Source organism: Vicia villosa, unplaced genomic scaffold, assembly GCF_029867415.1.
Source record: "Vicia villosa cultivar HV-30 ecotype Madison, WI unplaced genomic scaffold, Vvil1.0 ctg.001121F_1_1, whole genome shotgun sequence".
Taxonomy (NCBI): domain Eukaryota; kingdom Viridiplantae; phylum Streptophyta; class Magnoliopsida; order Fabales; family Fabaceae; genus Vicia; species Vicia villosa.
This window is the reverse complement of record NW_026705488.1, coordinates 533,061-544,905: the sequence shown is the minus strand read 5'-3', so window position 1 is coordinate 544,905 and position 11,845 is coordinate 533,061. Positions and strand designations below refer to the sequence as shown.

Genomic DNA, 11,845 nt, shown 5'->3' with positions numbered 1-11,845 from the left:
CTTTAAACAAGGTAAATGGGATACAAATCCATAAATCTTAAATAATAGGGAGGTGCATATATAACTAGGGACAAGGCGGGTCAGGTAGGACAGCCATGTTAACCTGTTCCTCCTCAACACATGCCTTCGGAATAACACCTTCCTCATTGCCAGTGTTGGAAAAGCCAATTTGTCGCCAAAAAGAGGCAACCCTCTCCTTAGTGGTGTATAGGGTCCTGCATTCTTCAACACTCATATATTTAACATTTATAGCCACCATCATTTGTTGGGAGTTTCATGGGAAAAACTAGAAGAACTAGTGTCATTATCACTCACAGAACTACTATTGCTTTCGTAAATCCCAAATATGCCTACTTCTAAGATCCTATAGTTAATTAAACAATCTTCCCATTTAACATTCCTCGTGCAACGCAAATCTAAATCTAAATACATTTCAATCCATTCTACAATGTTCAAAGGATCTATCACCCTACCACTTTTATCTAAATCCATAATGATTTCTATCAAAGGAGAAAAGGAGGAAGGAATGTAAATACCTATACCTGCAAGTAGGGGATCGAAAGTTTAACTTGGTGAAGATGAAAAACAATTTTCTATGAGGTTGATGGATTTTTATGGAGTTTAGAGAAAGCTTTGAAGTATAAAGTATCAAAAATAGTGGATAGTGAGGGCCGAACCCATTTTATAGGGATTTGATGGCTAACCCTAGTGTAATCAACAACCTCTAAATAAATATCAACAATTGCAAAAAGATTCCCCACGTCTCTTACACGTTTAAGAAACCTTTGCCTATTTGGCTTCTTGAAACAAATTCATCATTATCTACAGTTAATGTTGCACGTGCACTCACCTAAACGAGCATCCGGGGACTCATCTTAATTGACATTTGAAGATTCACTCTCAGTTCTTCTTGAGGGACTCGTCCAATGTTCTGCCTCAGGGACTCTCCCATGCGTGAAGATTAGAGGCAATCGAACTAAATCACTCTGTCCTTAACAAGGCCATATATTTGAGGGGCTGTATTGGGCCCTATACGAGAGATAAGCTTACCAAGCTTGAAAACAATGGCCTAAAAGAAGCAATACAAATCTCATTGAGGGAGGATGAATACCACATGTCGACCAAAGTTGGTTTTTTAGTCGCCCATTGGTCATAACCCTCGCCCATTGGTTGCATCACTCGCTCCTGTTGGGCTTGGGTCAAACCGTCTCTTATCCACTTATGAAACACGGGAAATGACGTTTCCTTAAGCACTAAGAATATGAAATGCTTAGTTAAAGGGGGAAACTATGTTCTCCAAAATAATAAGGAGAATAACCTTTTCCATGTCTCACACTCTCGAGAGAGGTGTAAAATAACCGCTCCATGGGTCCAAAAATTCAGGCCCAATGGACCTTTATAAACACCTCAATCGCATGATTGAAAAGAAATCGTCCTACTCACCTAAATCTCACATATAAAGAGGTTGTCTCCACTCAACGTGAACTTGTTTTAACACCAATAACAACCCTAAAACATCACATACATTCCTCTAAATACTTGATTATCCTTATTGTACGTTTTTAACATGTAGATAATTGTTTATAATACATGCTTTAGGGGCGGTCTTCATAATTTTATTTATTTTTTATTTTATTTTTGGTTTGGTTTAAGTTCTTTAAATTTTGTTTTTTTTGGTATTTTAAATAATTTTTAGGTTTATAAAAATGTGTACACATTAAATGGAGAGATTATTTACACATTAATTGATTAAAAATATAAAAAAATTTAAAATTTGATTGTTTGTTATTTGAGATTTTTTTGATAAATGTAATAATGAATTTATATACTTTTTCTTCATAAAGTTGGATTAAAATTTAATAGTTATCATGTCTAGATATCACACACAATTAGTCCATTATTTCTGAATGTCTAAATATTAATAAATTAATTGTAAAATAGAAAATTAATTCAGAGAATGCAATGTATATTGGAGGTCAACTCATGTTAGTAATAAAAAATGAAATAAGGAAATAATAACTTCTCATTATCACTTTTTTTATTCCACTATTTAATTTAAAATTAAACAATTATAAACGATTCCATCATAATATTAATTTTTTGTTCATACCATATAGATATAAATATATAAAATACATATTTTTTAAATTATTGATTTATAATATATATATATATATATATATATATATATATATATATATATATATATTATGCCAAATATTAAATCTTAAATCAACAATTTACATTAATTTAACTAGACTATAATATCAATTGATTTAATTACCCGAATGTACATAATATTTCCTTCTCTTATAATTATTATTATTATTATTATTATTATTATTATTATTATGTATTTATTTTTAGTCAAAATTAATATTATAATATTATTATTATTATAGTTACAAAAATTTATATTATTAATATGAGTTTAATAAATATATAAGTTTAATGATAGTGCACTTTTAGTGTAATGTAATACTGTATTACATACATCCAAATAAAATCTTAAAATTTATGAAGTCATATAACTATTTTAAAAATAAAAGTAATATTCCTTTTTCTTTAAATATATATATGTCTTTTTTTACCATGTTTAATAATTTTCAACATCCTTAAAGAGTATATGTTAAAATAAATTTTTGTTCGAACACTATATTTATATTTATTTAATTAAATTAATACATATTAATTAAGTTATTTCGTCCATCATTTAAATTTAATGTAAGTATAAAGTTACTTTACTATATTATTTAAATCCTTTTATCATGACACAAAATTGTTTATTATTTTATAATATATATAAATAATGTATATTGATATATAAAATTAATACAATATTAATAAAAGTGCAAATTGAATAAATTCAATGTACTAAAAAGTTATTACTAATACAAATTATTAATTCAACATTACTCTTTATGTCTAAAAGTATAAAACACTTTTAAAAAAATCTTAAAATATTAGTCACAATACCAATTTAGTTTTAATGATTTTTTTTATTCTACTATCTACTATTTATTATTTTTAATTAAAAAAATTCATGTCATCAATAAAATATAATTCCATAATTTTAACATAATATTTTTCATATAAAATTAATTATATTTTTTAAACATTATAAAATTATTAAAATATCAAATAATTTAAAACATAAAAAAATTTAATTGAAATATACTGACATTATAAAAAATATATACAATCTATTAATCATAAAAATTAGATATTGAAAAGAAATTGACTTTTATAAAAGTAGATAAATTGAGAGTGTGAAATTAAATAATAAAGTATCATTGATGAACAGAACAGAAGAGAGCGCGTGTCCGTGTTGTCTGAATTCCGAGGTTTATTAAATAAATTCAAATGAAAAAAAAAAAAACCCTCCCGCTAGAAAAACGTGAAATAAACTCATCTTTCGTCCAAAACTCAAACCCATCTCTCTCATTTCTCTTCTTTTTCATCATCATCTACTGATTTTCGATTTGCCTCTCTTCAATCCAAACATGTCCACTCGCCACCACGAGAAAGAAAATGGCGTCAATGTTCAAGTCCTACTTCGTTGCAGGTAATCATTCAATTTCATTTTCATAGCACTTTTCCATCATCAAATAATCGACTAATTATTAATTCATTATTTTCCGTTATTCTTCTTCAGACCTTTCAGTGAAGATGAATTACGCACCAATGCTCCTTTGGTTGTCACATGCAACGAATACAACCGAGAAGTTTCCGTTTCTCAGAACGTCGCCGGCAAGCACTTTGATCGAGTTTTCACTTTCGATAAGGTGATTTTCTCCCCCAAATTCTTTGTAATTTCATCTGATTGTGTAATCATAAACCTAAGTATTCATTGTTAATTGTTAATTTGGGGATAATCAATAATGTAATGTAATGGCTGGTGAGTTTGCAATTTTTTCATGTATATGCTGCTGCAGGTCTTTGGTCCTTCCGCAAAGCAAAAAGATCTTTATGATCAAGCTGTTGTTCCGATAGTAAATGAAGTTCTAGAGGGCTTCAATTGCACAATATTTGCGTATGGTCAGACTGGTACAGGGAAGACATACACAATGGAAGGTGATTCCAAAAAGACAAAGGTACTGTACAAACACAATCTAGTGTCAGTCATTTCTATCTCAATCATTAACGAAATGAGTGTCTTGTACTGCATGCCTAGTCATTGATCATGTTTGATGAAATTGTTTGATTATTATACAGAGTGGGCCTAATGGAGAGTTGCCTGCAGAAGCAGGAGTCATACCTAGGGCTGTTAAGCAGATTTTTGATACTCTTGAAGGCCAGAATGCTGAATATAGTGTGAAGGTTACTTTTTTGGAATTGTATAATGAGGAGATCACTGATTTTCTTGCTCCCGAGGAAATTTCAAAAGTTTCTTTAGAGGAGAAGCAAAAAAAGCAGCTTCCTCTTATGGAGGATGGTAAAGGTGGTGTGCTTGTAAGAGGTCTCGAAGAAGAGATCGTAACAAGTGCGAGTGAAATTTTTACCCTACTGGAAAGGGGGTCTGCCAAACGGCGTACTGCAGAGACTTTATTGAACAAACAATCAAGTCGGTCACATTCTTTATTTTCTATTACAATTCACATCAAGGAAGCAACCCGGGAAGGTGAAGAACTTATAAAATGCGGCAAACTGAATTTGGTTGATCTAGCTGGTTCGGAAAATATCTCCCGTTCTGGTGCTAGAGAGGTATTATACTTTAAGCATACATCTTACTTGGTAAACACTGTTGGAATTTCCCAATGAATTGGATTTTTGTGATATTTAAGGGTCGTGCAAGAGAAGCGGGAGAGATCAATAAAAGTTTACTTACTTTAGGGCGTGTGATCTCTGCACTTGTGGAGCACCTTGGCCATATCCCTTACAGGTTTTTCCCTCTTCTGTTTGTTTATGTCTGGATTATGCTCCATTCGATTTGTTAACACCGATTGTTTCGAGGCATCATTATATTAAGTTTTTGTTTGAGTCATTGTGTTTATATATCTACAGTTATGTATTTTGTATGTATATTTTTCCTGTTTGCTTATATAAAATAGTTGGAATTTAGAGATAGCAAGTTGACACGATTATTGCGCGATTCACTTGGCGGAAGGACAAAAACCTGTATCATAGCGACCGTCTCTCCTGCAGTTCATTGCTTAGAGGAGACCTTGAGCACATTGGATTATGCTCACAGGGCGAAGAACATAAGAAATAGGCCAGAGGTTTGTTACTGTCCTTAAAGGGTTTGTTAAACTGTTCTTATCTAGTGATGTTTTTGTACTAGTAGTTTTTAATATATAACCACTCATAATATGCACAGTTTTATTTCCCTTCTAAAAACAAAGACGCTGTTTTGAAAATTTGATTGTTCTGTTTGATCCATTAGTAAGATGAATTCATTATTTTTAGGTTATTATCTTATGAATCTAGCTGTTTCAATTCAAATTTTAATTTGCAGAAAATTTAGTGCTTGTAGGTGATCAATGAAAGCGGTAATATTCTCTTATTCCAATTGCTGAGAGAACTTGCCTTCTATATACTAGTGTTTCAACTTTGTTGTCAAGCCAGCTTAAACTATGCTGATGATAAGACATTCTAGATATGAGTATATTTTCCTTTTTATTTACCATGTATCCATGCCACATGTTGTCTCATTCTGCTCTTATATGATTCATTATTAAGGCTGAAGTTTTTTTCCTTCTAATGTGGCTTTTCTAATTTTACCAGGTTAATCAAAAACTGATGAAAACAACTCTAATCAAAGATCTCTATGGTGAAATCGAACGCCTAAAGGGAGGTTAGTCGTGTTTATCTCATGGTTGATAAATCAAGTTATGATAGGTTTTTAGCTTTTTCTCTCTTGAGAGTTTCTGAGAATGATGAAATTTGTGATTTTGATAAGAGGTTTACGCTGCTCGTGAGAAAAATGGCATCTACATACCAAAAGAAAGATACATTCAACAGGAGAATGAAAAGAAGGTTGTTTTGTAATGTTATTTTATACTTCTTACCTTTATTATTGCAATACAAATATTTCGACATGTTTATCAGGAAATGTATTTTATTCCATGTAACTTTCAATCACTGAGAATGTTATGTTGCTTTTGTGTAGTTTGAAATTTTCTTTTTTCCAAAATGTTTACTTTCTTTGTTTTTTTTCATTTATTGGAATGATCAGGCCATGTCAGATCAGGTTGTGCAGATGAATGGGGCATTGGACAGTCATAAGAAGGTTTCTTTTCTTGACAGCTATATTATATTTAGATGATACTTTGGCCTGGTCCTTTTTCATGTTATGTTTAGTATATTCTGTTCTTTTTTTGTTTTTGTTTTGTATATTCAAATTAGCAACTTGAGGAATTGCAAAGAAAATACGATGATCAAGTTTTGCAGTGCTCGCAATTGAGCTTAAAACTCATTACCACTGAGGTAAGTTATCGGAGTATTTCTTATCTTTTATTGCAAAGTTCTATATGCATGCTTATAAAAGAAACAATTATTTCCATACAGAAAAACTTGAAGCAGACCAGCATGTTGCTTGATAACACAGAGGAAGAATTAAAGAAATGTCGCTATATTCTGAAAGAAAAAGATTTTATCATTTCTGAGCAGAGGAAAGCAGGTATGATTGATTGTATATTTTAATTTTATCATCATTTATTTTGTTGCTTTATCTATTTTTTTGTAACTTGTAAGATACTTCTTGACTTGGTTGTGCTAATGATATTTATTGCGTGCAATAGAAAATGCTCTTACTCATCAAGCATGCGTTTTACGAGCTGATTTGGAAAAAGCTATTCAAGATAATGCTTCATTGTTTTTGAAAATTGGTGAGTGATCTTATTATTTTCATAACGCCGATTATAAGAACCTAATAATGTATATGTTATTGCATTTATTAGGTAGAGAAGAAACATTGAACATAGATAACAAAGCTATGCTGAATAATTTTCAAATGGAGCTGACCCAACAAGTTGGTTCTCTTTGTAATACTGTGGCAACATCATTGTCTCGACAGAATGAGCACCTTGAATGTGTGGAGAACCTTTGTCAATCATTTTTGGGCATTCATGATAAGGTGCGTAAAATAATCTTTTGTCATGGTTTTTACTAAATTTGGTGATTCATTTTCCTATGTTTAAAAAGTAGAAACTCCGGTCATGATTCTACATTTCTACTTACTGTATTCTTGTACTCATTCATGCATTCTTCTTTTTGTTGCTTGTAGGCAGCTGTTGATTTGAAACAAAAAATTACAACTCTAAGCGCTTCGTATACATCTCTTGTCGAAGCGATGCAAAATGTTGTGTGTTTGCATAAGTCGTGTTCTGATGATACCTTTCAGAAACTATCATCTCTTATTTCTTCCAATGGTCACTCTGTTGAAGAAGTACGCAATGCTACAACTGTTGAAATTACTTGCATTTATTTGGTAATGATGTCTCTTTAATATATCTTGTTCAACAAAAATAAGAAGTTACTTTATCTCATGAATCAGTTTCTTGCATCTGAGGCCACCAAAGCAGGTTCAATTCTCGATGGTCTTCATACTTCTCTTTCATCGCAGCAGGGTGAATTGACACTTTTTGCAAGTGAACTACACCATGTAAGTGCTTATGGGTTTCTTGTTATTTATATCTATAACTTTTAGTCACTCATCCACATTAGTTTCTCTTGCAATTATATATTTTCACATTTTTGTTCTGTATATTTTATCATTTATTTTGACTGTGCAATTGATCTGTTTTTTTGTTTTTGTTTTTTGGCTTTGTAAAAAAAAGAGATTAAGTGTCAATGCCGATCTAATAAAGGATATATCCGAATGCACTCATGAATTTGAAGATAAGCTTTTAAAAGAAGCAAAAAAGCTTGAAAACTTTGCGTCTGCAGCTGATGAAATACAAACGAAGAGTATCGCTGAGTTTAAAAAAGCTTATGAGGTGATATCGCTGCATTGTTAATTTATTTGTTTTTAAAATAGTTTGTTGTTGATACTGATTGCAAATTGCAACACTTATTCTATGCAGGAGCAATCAAGATCTGATGCAGAGAAACTTATAGCTGACATGACTAGTTTAGTGTCAAATCACATTCATCGTCAAATTGATCTGGTCTGTTTCGAGTGTTTCTATTGATATATTCCATTTTCTTCTTTTTTTTTCTCCCTTGGGAGAGGATTGTTGATGCGACGACATGTGTTTATGCCCGTTAGTTAATACTGATAATTGAAAATGGATCGGTGGTTGAACTTGCAGGTAGATACAAAGCTCGGGGATCTTAGAAAAAATAGCATTGCTAGCAAGTCATTTTTGGATGAACATGTATCATCAATGGGAGATATTATGTCCAGTTCAAAGACAAAGTGGCGGGGCATATGCACACAAGCAGAAAAAGATGCAAAGGACATTGCTGAATTTTCTTCCGCTAAACATGGTTATATGGAGGGGCTCATACAACAGAGGTGAGTGTTTTTTCCTTTAGATTCACGCTTTTTCAGTTGCTTTACACTCTAACAATATCTTTTAAATCCTTCTCTTTAGTATCAATACTGCTCAATCAGCTTCCCAAAATACAAAAAAGACACGTGAAGTTATAAATGAGAGTGGAGTCAAACATATTTCGAAAGCAATGTCACTTATCAGGTGTGTGGCAAATTGATTGAAAATAATTGTCTCTCTATGATGGTCATGACTTATCTCTTTTAGTCATGCTAGCGTACCGTGTTTTCTCAACTATTAATCATCTCATTACTGGGTTTCCATTTGATATTGATTAATTTGGTACAGGGATGCTACCGATTGCAACACACAGCATGATATTGAGATTAATTCTCTTCGGGTTACAGCTGTGGAAGATGCGGCAAAGAACAATGATGAGACCCTTCAGCAGTTGAATGGTGAGTGTCGTGTTCATAATATTTGTCCTTTGATTTAGCAATATTATTTTGATGAGTTCCATACATGTTTTTTTTTTTTTTTTAAATTCTTCCGCGCAATGTGATTCACAATGCATGTAAATGCGTAGTGGTGTATGTATGTGTGACACTAATGCATGGATTTCAAAGTTCTTTTGTAATTTGTATGCTGCATTATGTGGTTCATTTCTTGTGATATATTTTGCAGACATGTCTATACAAGAGCGAGATTCCATATCTGATGTTTTGAATGTTGTCAAAGCTCACGCGAATACACTTGAAACCTTTAGAGAGGATCACTCTGGCCTAGCAACTTCGATTGAAGAAAAGTCACGAGATATTTGTCAGCAGCAGTATAGAGTAGGTTTTTCTGACACAATCTTCTGTTTAATGTTCATAAGATGAGTTTTGCATGCTTTAAATAGGACATATTGATGGTAATGAAGTTATGTTTACGGCTTGCGATTTTGTATTTTCAGGACTATGAGCCATGTGGGATCACTCCAACAAAATGTGAACTTGAAGTTCCAAGTAAAGGGACAATAGAGTCTCTTCAATCCTTGCCAATGGAAACCCTTATTCAGGAATTTCGGGAAAACAATTCATACGAATCACTTGATATAAAGGAATTGAAACCGTCACTAATACCTCGTTCTCCTCTTAGTCAAGTAAATACAACCAAAGGGAGAACGACACAATAGTAACTTCAGTTAATATCAATTAAGATAGTCCCATTCATCATATTTTGCAACATCTGTAAGCATGTTGCTAAGTTTTGTTACTTCCTGTCATTCATTTGACAAATACCTTATAATGATATAGATGCTTACTATTATAGGAGATAGTCATTCGGAATCCTGTGAGGAAAAAAAATGTATCTTTGTTAGGTGTTACTCAGTGAATGTCCAAAATAGCATTTACTGTGTTACATTATGATATACTTAAAAAAAAAATACTTTTAGGGGTTTAATGAGACATTATTTGGACGAAAATGTAATTACTTTTAAAGACTTCATTACACTTTTGGTCCCCTGTTTTGACCAATTCACGAAATTGGTACTTCCATTTTAAAATAGAACACAGCTGTCCCTAAACTATGTTGTTGGTTGCAATGTTGGTCTTATTCCCTATTTCCCCTCAAAAAATGCTCATGTGTACAAATTTTAGGTGATGTGGCAAATGAATCCCTCCACAAGTACCTGCCATGTCATTAAAATTAGAATATGATATTAAATAAATACAAAGATCAAAGTTCAGAAATTAAAACAAATAAAGTTAAAAGAATAATTAATAGAGGTTAAAGGTAGTACGCTGACAGTGTAAAATAATTTTATATTGAATGTGCTTTTTGTGGTATTGATCCGGAAAGTAGAGAACATTCTTTCTTCGGATGTAATTCGGTGGAGTTAGTGTGGAGGGAGGTGGCGGTGGGGATAGGAAAGGAGGTGAGTGAGATGGAAGAAGATTGTTTATCAAGTTTTTCGGATTGGTCCCTTTTTTGTAAAAAAAAGAAGGTGAAAGGAGGAAAAATAGGAGTGCTTTGGTTAGCAACCGTTTGGTTCCTTTGGCTAACTAGGAACGGTATTTGTTTTAGAAATGAAGTTTGGAATGTGAATAATACGGTATGGGATATAAAATCTTTGACTTGGAAATTGAGCTTTATAGGGGAAATTACTCATTCCATTTGTAGTTTTTATGAATTTAACAAAGATCCTTTGTTATATCTTTCGTAATTCTAATTGATTTGTAATTTTTTCTTTGGCGGGTTTTTTCCGTTCTTGTGTAAAAAGGTTTTGAGAACCCTTAGTTCTCCTTATTAATATATCCTTGCTTACACAAAAAAAATCCAATTGAGATTCATCAATAAGCCATGTTACATAACTTTTTAAAAAATATTAAAAATAACAGTGTGACTTGACACTTAACATGGCCGTGATTGGTTGACAGTGTAAAATTATTTTACACTGTCGGTATATAACATTTTTTCTCTAATTAATATTTAATTGAAAATAATAATTTTACAATTATCAAATTTTATTCTAAATCAAATCCTAGAAGATCAAAGTGATAAAAATGAAAGAAAAAAAAATCAAATAAGAGCAAGTCAATTTCTTTCCATTAAGTTGATTGATCCAAACTTTACGAGTGATTGATCCAAAAGACCAAAAGCCCAGAGTCTAAACCTAATGGAATAAGATTACAAAAAATAACAGAAGTTGAATCTAATCTTTCCTAATCTAACAAAACAAACTTGAAACATTTAACTTAATTTTACAAAACAAAATTTTCCAGCCACGATTTACAAACAAAAACCCTTAAAGTTGTTTCACTTCACAATCAAGAAAAACAATAATCTAAAATCCTTAAACCTCAACCTTACTTCCAGCCACCCAGAGCAGTACCTCGCACAAAGGAAGAGAAGAAGAAGTCAAAAGTTAAAAAGGAATGAAAGCTAAAAAGGAACAAGGAAATAGAAAGATTTTACCTTAAGTTGCGTTAGACATCTTTTTTGCTCTTCGGAAAAAATCTCATCTCCGTAGGTTGGTTAACTTTCCTTTTACGCTTTCACCTTGTCTTTCATGTATGTTTGATTTTTGATTGTGTGATTTCACTTACATCTAAATTTGAAGATTAGGGTTTTGTTTTGATTGTTTGTTTTGAGGATTTAAAGGTTGTATTAGCAATAAGAGGGGTCGGATATATGTGTTGGTGGAGGTTTGGAAGTGTTTAGGTTAGGTTTAGGGTGATTCTAGATTTCTAAAGGTTGCAGGTGGTTGGAGAAGATGAACATTCATCTTCTGGTCAAGGTGGTTGGCTGGTGGCTATGGCCTTCTAGTATTAGGGATTATGTATTATTTTCAATTATATATCAATTGTTTTTTAACTTTATTTGTTTTAATTTCTGAATTTTGATCTTTGTGTTTATTTAATATC

The 11,845-nt window shown here is 31.9% G+C and overlaps 1 protein-coding gene across 1 annotated transcript; it reads left to right on the top strand.

Moving 5' to 3' along the window:
- The first annotated feature begins 3,437 nt into the window (after positions 1 to 3,437).
- LOC131633366 (kinesin-like protein KIN-5C) lies at positions 3,438 to 9,868 on the top strand. The gene is made up of 22 exons (XM_058904073.1): positions 3,438 to 3,565; positions 3,656 to 3,785; positions 3,936 to 4,094; positions 4,216 to 4,704; positions 4,785 to 4,882; positions 5,063 to 5,219; positions 5,725 to 5,794; positions 5,900 to 5,976; positions 6,176 to 6,229; positions 6,346 to 6,426; positions 6,508 to 6,619; positions 6,741 to 6,827; positions 6,900 to 7,075; positions 7,226 to 7,387; positions 7,496 to 7,603; positions 7,779 to 7,937; positions 8,025 to 8,108; positions 8,253 to 8,458; positions 8,538 to 8,639; positions 8,784 to 8,893; positions 9,120 to 9,271; positions 9,391 to 9,868. Exons 1-22 carry the CDS (start codon positions 3,504 to 3,506, stop codon positions 9,610 to 9,612), a joined length of 3,057 nt encoding a protein of 1,018 aa, XP_058760056.1. The 5' UTR covers positions 3,438 to 3,503; the 3' UTR covers positions 9,613 to 9,868.
- Positions 9,869 to 11,845: the final 1,977 nt, after the last annotated feature.

Excerpts from the sequence above, each read along its gene's own strand:
- LOC131633366 (XM_058904073.1), top strand. The coding sequence starts at position 3,504 with ATGTCCACTCGCCACCACGAGAAAGAAAATGGCGTCAATGTTCAAGTC. Across the intron at positions 4,095-4,215 it reads GTGATTCCAAAAAGACAAAG|AGTGGGCCTAATGGAGAGTT; the intron begins GTACTGTACAAA and ends ATTATTATACAG. Across the intron at positions 8,640-8,783 it reads AAAGCAATGTCACTTATCAG|GGATGCTACCGATTGCAACA; the intron begins GTGTGTGGCAAA and ends AATTTGGTACAG.